The sequence below is a fragment of the Crassostrea angulata genome, chromosome 4 (assembly GCF_025612915.1).
Source record: "Crassostrea angulata isolate pt1a10 chromosome 4, ASM2561291v2, whole genome shotgun sequence".
Lineage (NCBI taxonomy): Eukaryota > Metazoa > Mollusca > Bivalvia > Ostreida > Ostreidae > Magallana > Magallana angulata.
Genome location: NC_069114.1, coordinates 35,637,027 through 35,651,515, shown reverse-complemented (window position 1 = coordinate 35,651,515; position 14,489 = coordinate 35,637,027). Strand labels below are relative to the sequence as shown.

At 33.6% G+C, this 14,489-nt stretch overlaps 1 protein-coding gene across 7 annotated transcripts in view; it reads left to right on the top strand.

Moving 5' to 3' along the window:
* LOC128182535 (mediator of RNA polymerase II transcription subunit 12-like protein) overlaps positions 1-14,489 on the top strand; it is a 43,466-nt gene that overhangs the window by 23,134 nt on the left and 5,843 nt on the right. For all 7 annotated transcript variants that reach the window (XM_052851214.1, XM_052851219.1, XM_052851220.1 and 4 more), the window contains 10 exons: positions 380-486; positions 1,369-1,521; positions 2,058-2,196; positions 3,168-3,236; positions 3,569-3,678; positions 6,938-7,061; positions 7,993-8,145; positions 11,378-11,517; positions 11,797-11,899; positions 11,987-12,106. In XM_052851214.1, coding sequence (XP_052707174.1) covers positions 380-486; positions 1,369-1,521; positions 2,058-2,196; positions 3,168-3,236; positions 3,569-3,678; positions 6,938-7,061; positions 7,993-8,145; positions 11,378-11,517; positions 11,797-11,899; positions 11,987-12,106 — 1,218 coding nt within the window. The remainder of the gene's footprint in view (positions 1-379; positions 487-1,368; positions 1,522-2,057; positions 2,197-3,167; positions 3,237-3,568; positions 3,679-6,937; positions 7,062-7,992; positions 8,146-11,377; positions 11,518-11,796; positions 11,900-11,986; positions 12,107-14,489) is intronic.

Below are 14,489 nucleotides of genomic sequence, written 5' to 3'. Positions count from 1 at the left end.
GTGCTCAGTTTTCATGGTTATTTCTCAGTAATGCAAAGGCAAAAAAATCTTACATCATGTATTTTAACATTTGTTTATACCAAGCTTTATATTCATGAAAGAAAATCATAGTGTTAAAAATTGTTTCATATGACCTTTAATATGGTAGAAAAGCATTGTTGGAGTAAACAAAATATGTCATGTCTAAGGATCAGGATGAAGTGATATCGTTCTGCATCAGCAAGCAGGTTATATTTGCCTCATAGCAGAGAAGAATGAATTCCTATATGGCAAACAATGTAATATAATATGGGGTGAAAAGTTAATCAAATAATTTTACTATCAAATGTGGCAAAATTTTGTGCAAAGTTATACACAAATACATCTTGTTTATTCTTAGGACACTAATGTTCTGCTGGACAACATAGCCAGAGGAACCATTGATTTGTTTCATCGTCAGACGGAGACCACCAATCGGCATCTGGAACTGGACTCCAGTCAGCAAAAGTAAGTGCAGCTGTAACCATGAGTCAAAATAACTGCACCTGTGTCCATGAATTTTCAGTGTGAAACAATGATAAACACCTTGTTGACTTCTATCCAATCGATTCTTTTCTAACTTGTTATAAGCACAAGCATGATATTTGTAAGTGTTGTATAATAGATGTATGAAAGCTATTAAAGCTATTAGCTGTTAAATACTTCAAAGTTACTTGCCAGTAATCAAAAACTGCTTATTTGAAAAACAAGATAATGGTATTAAACAAGTTTTGACACAAATATATTATTTATGACACAGCTGTTATGTAAAACGATTAACACAAAAATAGGTGGTGTGATACTTTTTCAAGGCTTTAAATTAAAGCATTCGCCTACATGCCCGTTGTGAGTATGAGTAAGAGTTATAAATTAACATTTTGTAATGAACTTGCCTGCACTCTGTTGTTTTAATGGAATTAGCTTTGTGTTACTTGGATGCAAAATTCGTTTCCAAAAACCAGAAGATTTCAATGAGTCATAACTTAACACAAATCATAATTTTATTGTTAAATCTAATGCAATTTCAGCATTTGTCAATGTTGGTACATGTTCAACTCTGATTTTGCTCACTTAGCTATTTCACAAAAAGAAAAAAGATCCAAGATGTCAATTTTAACAATCTGCACAAGAATACACTAAAACATAGTTATAGTGAAGCCCCAAGGGCATACTTAGATTCTTTATTACTGTATCTTTGTATATCAGATAAGCAACAGATAAGTTATAGTACTGGTACAATTTTAAGATAGGGGAATGAAACTGATTTTGCTGTAAGCATGAAATTGATTTATTAATAAAATGATTGTGTGATTTCTAAAAATGTATTACTGTACTTGTTTTCTTTTATAGACCTGACCCAGATGCCATATGGCTGGTGGGCCCCTTGATCTCAAAACTGCCCAGTCAGGTCCAGGGTAGAGTGCTGAAGCTATCGGGGCATGTGTTGGAGAGTGGGAACAACTTCCAGTCCAAAGGTCGTGACAAGGAGAGGAGTCAGCGGAGGTGAGACATGTCAGAAGTCTGTACAGCGAACAGAAACTTTATAGATAAAGCAAGCCTTGTACATTAACTTTACCTTTTTCATGAATATTCATTATTATTTTATCAATGAGAAGGCAAAACTTTTAAGTTTTTTGGGATTCATGTTTAGAAGACTTACTATTGTTTATGAGTTCATGTAAGCATTGTAGTGATAGCCTTCTCAAAGGAATGAAGGAGCCAATCAGAATAGAGCATGAAATATTTAGTGGATCAAGAAGAATTCAATTAGTTGGCCAACAGTTAGTCGGCCTATGGAAGACTGGCTGTTGGTTAATGATACTGTATCTAAGATCTTACTAATAACCCAAATGATGAAAGAGCAAATGAGCAATCGTAACTCAAATGAGATCTTTAAATCTTATCATTCTAATAAAAAAGATAGAATGCAACAAAGATTTTAACTTAATTTCTTTTTATTTGCAGCTATACACAAATGTTCTTTTTATTTAATTTAGACACCTTTTGAGACATAAATGTTTTCATCTTTTTTCCTGTAGTAAATCCCTTTTGAGTCACCAACCTTTCCTTTGCCTGATCCTGACTTGCCTGAAGGGACAGGATGAGCAGAGAGAGGTTTTGCTAAACTCCCTGCTGTCTCAAATGGAGAGGTTCATCAACAATTGCAAGGAGGCGCTGGTTAGTCCAGAAGTCACGCTGAACACACTCCCATTGAGTGTCCAAAAGTCCAAAATTCACACTGAATGCACTCTTATAGGTTGTCAAAAAGTCTCTATACACACACTCCCATAGAGTGTCCAGAAGTCTTCTCAAACTCTCATACAGTGCCCAAAAGTAAAAAAAATCACACCAAACACACTCCCATTGAATGTCCAGAATGTCATCAAACATGCTCCCATAGTGTCCAAAATTCTCACTGAACACACCCATAGAGTGTCTGGAAGTCATGCCAAACACAATGATAGAGTGTTAAAAAAACCAAGAAACACAACCCCATAGAGTGTCGAAACGTTACACTGAACAAACTTCCATAGGGTGTGCAAATATCAAGCTTGATGCACTTCCATGGTGTCCAAATGTTTCTCTTAACAAACTTTGATAGAGAGTCCAGAAGTCACAGAATACACTCCCATAGAGTGTCTTAAATTCACACTGTACACACACTTAATGAGTGTCCAAAGGTCATTCTGTACAAAATCTTATAGAATGTCCAGAAGTCAACTGAACACACTCTGGGGGTGACTAAGCTAGCCCCCATACTTTTTTTGCAAAGTTAGACACAAGCATAACCTTTTTTTTTTCTATTTTTGCTAGTCAAAATTTCTGATAAGTCTAGCCCCCCTCCCCCCACATTTTGCTTCTGATGCCACTGATCTGTGTAATAAATTTACATTGGTAATAGTCAGGATAGGCTGTCTATTTAATATCATGGATTATATCAGTTGTCATGTTCGAGGTATACTTGATTTTAAGTATGACCTCTCCAATCCTATCTTACATATTAATCTTAAGAAAATTCAAAAACAAGATAAAGGTAATTTGGTGTTAAGAAAACAAAATTTTTTAAAGATTAAAGATGCTGTACACATCTTTTTTTTTTTTTTTTTTAAAGTTTAAGTACAACATAACAATATGAATTCCTTTTTTAGGATAAAACTCCAGATGAATTCAAAGTACGGGCAAACATTCATGAAGCTTTATTATTGAAGTTGTCCCTGGTAAGTTGACAATACACATTTGCTTATCTTGATCTACAGATAACATTCTTTTTAGAATAATTTGCATTCATTGGCAAAAGTGCATATTGAATTGGGAAAAAAAGATAGATCATATCTTAGTTTCCATTTTGAATCTTACATCTAGAATTTTCTAATTGTTTGATTGATGTAATGTATAATAAGAGTATTTATTTGTTACAAGAGAAATGATTTATTTTATTTATCATATTTTGACGTATTGACTTAATGTACTGATTTAAAAGATAAAGCTAAGTCTGTGTAGTACATTAGTACTTTCATTATGTAAGCAATTGTTCACACTTTGTTTACAGGTAGGTGGAATGTTTGACACCATACAAAGGAACATGTCCAACACAACAGACTGGGCCCAGCTTCTGCTTCAGTTAGTCACTAGTGGGATTGTCGAGACACAGTCCAACAAGTAAGCCACAAAGTACATCAAAGTACAATAAGTTAGCCACAAAATAGATCCACATACAATAGGTTAGCCACAAAATAGATCCACATACAATAGGTTAGCCACAATACAACAAATAAGCTACAAAATAAATCAATTTACAATAGGTTAGCCACAAAATGGTTCACAGTACAATAGATAAGCCACAAAATAAATCAACATACAAAAGTTTAGCCACAAAATGGTTAACAGTTACTGTACAATTAATTAGCTACAAAATAGATCAACATACAATTGGTTAGCCACAAAATGGTTCACCATACAATAAGTAAACAACAAGTACATCAAACTATCACATTACAGTAAGGGAGCCACAAACAAAACAGTTCAGGGTTCAATTCAGTAGCCAAAAAACATGTTTATCTAATACATTAGCCTTTTTGTAAAAAGCCTTAGTTCTTAAGATTAATACTTCTTGGTTGAACTTTTTGCATATTAAATGTGTAACTTAAAAGCAAGCTGATTAAGAACTGCCAATAAGATGAATATGTGATCATTATAAACAAACTGTGAAACACCTACATGTACAGTTACATGCAATTAACAATTTCTTATGAAAGTAGGATTGCTTGGGTCACCTGAATCAGAAGAGAAATTTTTAGAGGAATGCCATAGCCCATTACCTGTTTTCTTCTACATCTGACCTTTATAAGAATGGGGATCATGAATTTCAAAATTTATACTCCTCCCCTCGATTTCTCACAGATGCTTCAGACATATATTTGAATAGAATTGACTCTAGTTTCTAAGAAAAAGCTGAAAATGTTTAAAATTCAATACACAATGCATTACATTCAGCTATAGAAATAGGTCAAAGGTCACCTGGGGACTAACAAGAGTAGGCCAACATAGGCCTTATCTATTGCTTGTTACCCCTGTGAAGGATTCAAAAAATGGCATTTATGTTTTGCAGTATTGTCTAGTGTACTGTATGCAAGGAATATTTGGCCTCGTTTTTGGGAGTTGATTTTAATCAACTCTCCTATGCAGTTACTCAGACAAACCGAAAGTGAAACAGTGTTTGGACCTCAGCACAAATCATTGCTTCTGACAAGGCTTAGTTCTTGAAAATAATTGATGAATTCGATGTAATGTATGCTAAAGCATTGTTTTTCAAGGAAACTTATTATAAATACCTGGAAAATAGTCAGATTTTAAATGGTACGAACAATTTAAATATTTTTTGTAGTCGTATGTATTCCTACGCCAGAGTTCAATATAGTCTCGTTCAACTCGACGCTCGGCTGTCTCCGTAAATCCTTGTCAGAATTTTACGGTGTCACTCGAGAGTTTGGTTGAACGAGACTAGAGTTCAATATTGCTTGGATCCATACAATTTTCGAGAAATATTTCTATCACTGATACATAGTTTGATTGAATTAATTTTATCTTTAAATATTATTTAACATTATTCATATGGGGGTTTCTCGACATTCTTGTTGAAAAAGTCCAAAAATTCACATTATAAAAATGTGCGTAATTCAAATTAGAAAATACATGTACTTGTCATGCAAAATAACATATCATTGACTTTAAAATAATTAAACATCGACAAAATCAACTCCAGTCAGTTCTTCAGTACTTTGATTCTTTTTGCCCCTTTCTCCCTTGTAGTCAGTGGGCGAATTCCAATGTCTCAAATTATATCTCTTTTAACACAACTGAATATAAGCGACTTCAAGACTGGGTGAAGCCAAAAGGGCAAAATAACCCTGTATACAGTATTAACTAGTGATCATGCAAGAAATGAAAAGATATAGATATATATCAGAAGGATGGAAGATCTCAACAGTGTTTTATGAATAAAGTTCAATTCATGAAGCATTAGTTGGATGGTAGGAGTATGGTTACTCATGAGACACTATTGATCATATTGCAATAAGGTAGGGGGTATGGAGTATTCATTGTATGTGACTATTCATTCCAAAAATAGGATGAGATGGAAGTGTGATAAATGATTTGTCTTTTTTGAGGTACACCAGTATCAGCAATGTAGCCTCTTTGCTGATGACCCACCCTCCTTTCTTATATACTGAAGTGGTAAAGGATTTTAACAGATCAAATATGCAAAAAAAGTGCTAAAGAAAATACACGGCCAAATGTTCAACAGATACAGTACAGTGTAAAATCAAAACAGTTATCTTGTTTATACGCATTGAAAACAGCAACAGCAGCAGTCAAAATCAACAACAAAACAAACCAAGTGTGAAATTCAGAGCTAAATATTATTTTGTCCTTAAAAATGGTAATAAAATATTAGATAAGTCATCTGAAAAAATATGCAATGTGTTTGTTTAATAAAATACCACATTTAATATAAAAGAAACCACAGTGGTTGTTGTTTTATTCCCGAAATGGCATCATTATCATTGTTTTTTATAAGTTGATGAAACAAAGAGTAAGATGTCTAACTGAATAAACATGTCTAACTGAGCACATGGCTCAGTGACCATAGCAGTTAGGCCAGTAACTCAAAGGCTGCTGGTTCAAGCCCCACTGTGGTCACTTGATGTTGTGTGGTGTGCCCTTAGACAAGGCACTTGATCTACAATGTCTCAGTCCACCCAGCTGAAATTTAGTAGCAGCTTATGCTAGGGTTAACCAGTGATGGACAGGTGTCCCATTCAGGAGAAGTCAATGATTCTCATCCACTTAGCACCAGGAAAACCAGCAACAGGCACTGGCCTTATGTGTCTTTATTACTTGTAGAAGGATTTAACAAAATTTTTAACTGAATAAGTTTTCTCCTGCAGCTATGACCAGTTTATGTGTCTTTGGGTCTTTATTACACTACCTTTTAGTAAATCAGTACCTGGAATTTTGATCTATCCCCCTCTGAATCACTTTTTGAAATCCTGACCCCTGATCCACAACTCTCAAATTTTGAATGAAATTAAATGCATGTAAATGTATTTTGAGAAACTCTTCAGAATACCAGTCTTCAATACAACCTTGATTCCTCATTTACCCCCCCCCCCCCCCCCAAAAAAAAAAATTAATTGGATTTGAATAACTTATCTTCCTATATTGTTTTTAAATCGCTTTATCACTTACATGTTGTTGCAAAATTGCCATCTATTGAAAACTGGCAGGATTGTATCATACTCAGGTGACTCTATTCCCTAAGGTCATCAGTTTTAATGTATAAAACAAGTTCAACAACTAGATATGTATACAGCATCAATCACTAAATTGTATGTATGTATTATCAATTATATTGCAGTGAATTGTTCACGGTCCTGCTGGATATGCTGTCAGTCCTCATTCACGGAACACTGGTAACAGAAGGGTCAGACAAAAGCGAGGATATAAATAAAATGTACATCAACCTCATCAAGAAGCTCAGGGTAAGTGACAGGGCTGCTAAACCATCAAAAAACCATTCAGTTATTAACAAATTCCAACCCTCTCCCCCCCCCCCCCCCCATTACCAAAAAAGAAAGATCATCAAGCTGATTCAAATATGGGATAAAACCTCCAAGGCAGTCAGGTTATGTGTGTAAGCTGAATCAGCTGTTTTTTTGGAACCATTCAAGGAGACATATATTTGCATGTAGACAGTAGAACAGGTCTGAAGTTCCTGGTCTGAAAAATTTGGATGTACGATCTGGAAACTACAGCTTCATCTATGTTAAAAAGTTGCAATTAATGGTACACAAAAAATTGCCGTAGTTTTGTATTTCCAATTTTGTAGCAAAAATTACATGCACTATTAAATTCTTCTGATATCATCACTTTACTTGTCTCAGACTTTCTCATAAACATGCTTACAGACCTCAGAAAATGAAGTATGTTAAATTCACATACAGATTAAAAGTTGCAATTTTTACATGTAAGCAGACTGCTCCACTTACTCTTACGGGGCAGGTGATGGTGTTTAAAAGAATATCTGAGGCAAGCAAAGTGACAAAATCTGTTGTAAAATGTCTGAGGAATTTGTTGAAAATGAATATTTGCACAGAATGTATTCAGAAATAAGGTTTGTCAGTCCAAAACTAGTGCAATTTTTTGTTTGTTGTAAATTGCAACTTTTTAACACGTAAGGAAACTGCCATGTCATCCTTCCGATTTTCAGACCAGGAGGAACAGACCTGCAGCAAATATAAATAATGATACAAACCATTTTTTCCAAATTTTTATCAAGAAAAGCCTTAAATTCAGCTCATTTTTTGACTGTTGTCTTGAATTCAAGCAATAAGAATCATTTATCATACTCATTTCAAATTTTTTTCTCTTTCAACTATTAAACTAAATTTTTTTCTTAATGCATTTTAACAGAAAGAACTAGGAGACAAGCAGTCAGATTCCATTGACAAAATCCGCCAACTTCTTCCGATACCCAAACGTTTCTTTGAGGTGATGAGTTGTGAAGCTCACGGTACACAAATGGACAGCAAAGGCAACAAGTATGATGGATTCGGCAAGAAAGAGGTGAGTGATTCCCCAATTTGGTGAACTTATTTACTTGCAAAGGATTCTTACTGTAAGTCTAGTAGATATGTAGAGATTTGTAGTTACATGTACTGTATACAGCAGGATTTTTGCCCCGTGTTATTTTCACCCTTTTCAATTGCAAACGGTTTTGCTCCATCTTGAATTCGATGAAACAAAGTTGTGTTTAAGAGAGATTATGTGAGGCATTGGAATTCATCCAGTCTTAAATTTGCATGCTGACAACGAGGGGGAAAGTGGCAAAAATAAAAAACAGGGGCGAATATTTCCCTGTATACAATATGCATTAATTGTGACTGATTATTTGATTGTTTTATGTCCAAGCTATCCAGTGCAAAATAAAGCAAATGTGGTGGTTTCTATTTCTTTGCTTCTTTTAGTGATTTGATATGAATACAGTGTTAAAAAAAAATTTTTTTCATGTGTATCCACACTTTCATTTAGATCTTGATGATTAGATACTTTGTATATTTAAGAAATAAACAACGTTATTTAGTGAACATGGCGTTATGACTAGCAATTGCTCTGTTGGCATATTCCATGATGCGCGCTAGCGCATCATGGAAAATATGCCAGCAGAGCAATTGCTAGTCATAATGCCATGTTCACTAAATGATCGTTGTTTATTACTTATATTTGATTTTACCACTCTCAAATACCCTGTATTAGCGTAGACCTAGACATTTAGGTATTGCATCAAAAATAAACATTCAGACTTTAATGTATCCTTTATGATGTCATAGTATACAGACAGAGCAATTGCGATTATAGAAAAATATTTGCAGTTCCTCTGTATAGGCTTACAGTGGGAAAGAACAATGGATATGCAAATATAATGAAATGTAAAACCTATACCATTTGTATTCATAGTCCTACACTAGAGATATTGTTACCACAGCAACCACAGAAAATTGATATTTAATTTTAATGGCAATGTAATTAAATGCAATATAAATGTAGCGTGGTGATCTTCAAAGGCATTGACCATTTTACATGAACAAAAACTTTTTAAAACCCACATGATTTGATTTCTTGTTGAATATTAAGGTGCCGTAAGACATCTGTCAATATTAATGTGGACTAATGTACATTATAATTGAAATACTTTCACTGGTTTAGAATTTCCAAATTTTACAATATTTAACAAAAAAAGATTTTAAATATATTAGGAGAGGAAAAAATTTTGAAAACCCCAGCGGGATTCAAACTAATGACTTTCAGATTTGTAGTAAACACTCTAACCCACTGTGCTTTGCTTATAGATGACAATATTGGGAAGGAAACTACTTACATAATTACACTTGGTTTTATTGTTTATTTTGATAAACAATACGTCACACATGGAAGTGTCACATACGACCTTAATAAACAAAATTGAGTACAAGAAAGTCTCATGTACCGCGGTTTTATCAATATTCACGGGGATCAATTTTTCTTTAGTTTAAGGAGGTAGGGTGGTCAACAAATTATTCATCAGAACTTCCCAGGAATTTGAGACATGATATTTTAAGCCATTGATTGTTTTTAACTAAAGAAAAATTCCAAACAATTTAGCAATTAAGTTTGAATGTTTTCCTATATCTTTATTAAGTAAAGAAAAATTCCAAAAATTTTAGCACTAAAATTTGAATGCTTCAAAGTGGGGGCACAGGGGCATCGTATCTGCTCTACACTCTATGACATTTTTTTTGACTTATTACAGTAAAACACAGTTATAGTGAATGCACTTGTAATGAATTGACAGTAAAGTGATTTTAATTACCTGTTACATGTTGTAAACTTGATGGATAAAACAAGTTACGCTTATAACAAAGCAAAATCGCACGTCCCTTACACTTCGTTATAAGCATGTTTTACTGTATACATGTTTGACTGTGTGAAGTTAACACTAAAAAATTATAGTGTCTGCAGTTATTGACTGACACAGTGACTAAAATTTTTGCTTGTTAATTATTTAACAGTAATTGAAAAATTGGGCTCAATCAAGGCATTAATCTTAGAAAATACATCTTTAATTTTGTGTTTTCAGGGGTACCCAGTAAATACAGGGGCAGTGTGTTTTTTAGAACAATTTTACATTCGACATTAAAACTAAATTAAGCACACATCATACAGTAGTCTTTATGTTATGTCTTGTGCATGCTTCTATACATTTGTTAGGTAAGTATAATTATCTATAAAATTGCATTGGATTTAAGAAATGAATTAACTCTTTTCCCCTTAGAGGTTTCTAACCTTTAACTCTTAATGACGCATTTTGACAACCCTGCCATATCCTTAATGACGACTTTTGACGCACCCTATATACAGCTCTTAATTAGACCCCTCAACACCTGTTGTTTATTATAAACATTGACTGGTATACACCTGGCCATGTATACAGATGGTTGTTCACTCATTCTAAATAAAGATATCATGTAATTTACCTGTTGTTTTCACTTTTTGTTTATAATCAAAGTAAGGGGCAGAATTTTCTAGATTTATTGGTAGTGAGATTGAATGATGAAAGCCAGATGTCAAATTTATGCAAAATATTGAGGAAAGATCTGTTTAGTAATAGAAAACGGAACACAATGTGTGCATTACCTGCAACCCCTAAATACACTAATATACAGATAAATTTATTTTTTTTCAAAAAGTTAACATACTTGTTTTGTTAAACATGTTAGATTTATCAAATTCCCTTACACCATTTATAAAAAGAAATGTAAATATAAGTCTGAAAACGATAGACATGAATTGAAAAGTCAGCCACAGGTACATTTAATTATTTTCTATCAAAAAACGAATTTCATGATGATAATAGAATTTTTCAATGAAAATCATTGAATAATTATTTGTACTACAAATAGTTTTAGACATTTTTATCAAGTATCTGTTGTGAAATCATTCGTAAGAAAGCTTTAATGTAGAACACTCAGTTTTATTTTCATATACCTGTTAGCACCTGTATCGTTTTATAAGTGACTTACATAATTTTTTTTAAATGAATATTGAAATTTTAATTCATTACCAATCCATTGATATATAATTTTCTATATGTTTGATTTGCTAAGACCTGTAATAAGTCAATTCAAAAACACACACCAACTGTTTTCAGTTCATCTGAAAACAGTCTAAGGGTAGCCCAGGGTAGAGTGTTAAGGATATGGCCTATGCGTCAAAAGGTGGCATTAAGGGGTAAAGGAATTAATTAAAAATAATACAACAGGGATTTCAAGTGGCCAAAAAGGAGAAGATAAGTCCATGGGAAGTGATTGAGGGCTACAAGAACCCACCTCCTCTGTCCTGGCATTTATTTGGGGCAGTCAAGCAGGAGAAAAAACCTCTGAAATACGAGGATCAGCACAGGTAAAAATTCAGCACAGACGATGCTTGTATAATCTCGCGCCTCTGGTCTGAAAAGTAATTGACCATGGATAATTTGATGTTCCATGTGTATTTTTTGTAGTATTAGATCAAATATTGTTAAATGCTATAGGAAATTACAGATGGTAAATGTTGGATCAGATTGAAGGAGATTTTTTCAAATAAAACATCAGAACTATGTACATCAAAAAATTAAAATGCAACACTTTGCCTATGCATTGAGTTTTCTTGTTGTGGTGCTTAAGTTGTTATCTTTCACAGAATTCTGTTGTTTCACACCCACTCCCTGCGCCAGCCCTTGGCTCATTTCTTGGATCCACCCTCACTGCCTCCAGAGGATCTGGAACCAGTGCCGGAAAAACATGTAAATCATGGCTGTTTGTGCATTTTTTTTGTTTTTGTATGCCATCGAGCCTATTAAATGCATTATAATGCTGGTCTTTTATTTTAGGAGGAGAAACCCAAAGAAGCCAATGAGAACCAACACCCAGATATGAGCAAGAAAAGAAAGCCCCCCAAAAAAACGAAGCGCTCCAACAGTGGTAGTGGACAGGGGGGCTACAATATACAGGTGCGTTACATGTTTGGGTTTGTGTTAACAATTAAAGGTTGGATATTGAATGTTACAGTTGACTGCCGTCATGAGAAAAGGGCCCTTATCGTTTGACGTCACAATGCTCAGAAAACGACGTCAAAGTTGCGGCATTGTAATTTTCTTATTAGCAGGGCTCTGCTGAAAGCAGAGTCCTGGCTATAGGCAGGCAAATCGCCAATGTTACTATAAATAGCACAAATAAACAAAAAACCAAACAGCGTCAAGGTAAAGCTTCCGCTATACCAAATAGTTACACAAAGAGCCACGTTTTGTCAAAAGTGTTGGCATTTTGTTTCTTTTTTTAAAATTTGGAATGAATTGTCTATCTTTTTTAGTTTTCTTATTAATAACGTGTTTTTAAAACATTACTATGCATTTTGGACACATACAATGCACATGAATTTCTATGAACTACTTTGCTGCTGAATGAAGAAACGGGGATTGAATATATAAATGCTTGTTGCAAAATTCAAGGCAGCAACTGTTAAACTTTTTAACTTCTACTAGACTGACATATTTTTTTGTTTATAGCCGCTTACAAAATTCGGTCGTTCTCTGATGCTTTGCCGACATTAAAAGCATGAGAGAGAGAGAGAGAGAGAGAGATTGATTGAGATTTTCAGTCTTTACTACACAATATGCATAAAGACACACCAAAAGAGCCCGGCTTTCAGTACTTCAGTATTTTGATTTTCTGTTTCTATTTTTTTTCTGCGTCTGTGTTGTGTTTTCTGAATAACTAGAGTCTTGCCTTGTTTTAATATCGCGATTAATATATTTTTTTTTCAATCAAATATTACATGCTGATTTAAAAATATAAACATTTGATAAATGAAATATACACATGTTACATCGATATCTACACATTTCAAACGCGTAATATTGCACACAAGTTGATGCTGAGACGTCATAAAATTGCTGCGTTTGCATCCGCTATGAAACACAACATTTTACATTCCAGTATGTGATGAAAATATGCTCTAATTGGGAAATCACTTTTTTATAAATCACTGTTATAAACCAAAGACCCGTCTGGCATACGCGTATAATTGAATCCGAGACTGGTCTTGGATTTCCGATGATTTATAAAGATGATTTATAAAGTAATCTGAGTAAAATTATACAACTTTAGTTTGCGCGAGCAATACATGTATGATTTACCGGTAATGAAGTAAAAAAAATTACACTGCATACTTGTTGTTGATAAGAGGGGTTGAAGGCTGAGACATACCAAATCGATGCAGAGCAGTATTGTTCAAATCTAACAGTTATCTGTGCAGTAATTACTGTGAAACAATACAAGTCAAATATTTTAAATCATAAGTTTGGAAGTTCACCTCGCAGGAGATGATTCTACACTTTTTAAATTAGTCAGAAGGAACATGAGAGAAGCGGCTATATCTCAATTATAGTGCTACTGCCAACATACAAAATAGATTCTCGCATATTCTATTACAATTTAAGAATTTGCAATCAAATTTTGAAATTATTTAACTGATTAAAAAGCAATAACTAATGGATTAAAAGAGTTTGAGAAATATTTTCACAGCGTAAAAATCTACTCTTATATATCGCATTTGATTTCATGGAAAAATCTGATTCTTAGTGATATTTTCATGTAAAGTGCCTTTAATGAAACAACCTAAAAGTATATATACCTGTACAAATGAAAACTTGTTTATTATTTGAATGCAACATATTTTGTTTTCTTGTGCAATTCAACAACCCAAATCCACATGTGTGTACTTTTTGAGCTAACTTACATAAAAAAAATCAGTTATAAGATGTTTGTTACATGGGGAGGGGGGGGGGGGTTATTGCATGTGGAATCATCAGAAGTGTGCAGAACTTAAACTATATCTGGATATTCAAAATGTTTTGATCTCTTTTGTTAAAATTGTAAGAAATCTAAAATTATTAATTCATATGATGAAAGGAAGTATAGAAGAAAAAAATTAATGCAAAAAAAATTTGACGTCGTGACGTTTTCGACGAGCTACGTCAAAGTCGTGTTAACATTTCTAACAAAAATTGTCATAAAATGCTTAAAATACACAAGATCTTGGATATCTTTGTATATTTGTATTCATAAAGAGTTGACTAATCAGAAATGACAAAAAAGTGAGTTTGTGAAATTTTGACCTTATTAAGGCCCTTTTTTTTATGACGGCAGTCAGCTATTAATAACATTTTCCAACAATATGGCAATATAGTGTTAATGCATATAATGTTTAAAAAGCTTCTCTATTCTCAAACATCTGTATGAAAAACTGACTTCATAATTATACCCCCCGGCAGTCAGCTATTAATAACAGGTGTGATTTGTTCCATGTCATCTGTATACATTGCCCATCTATTC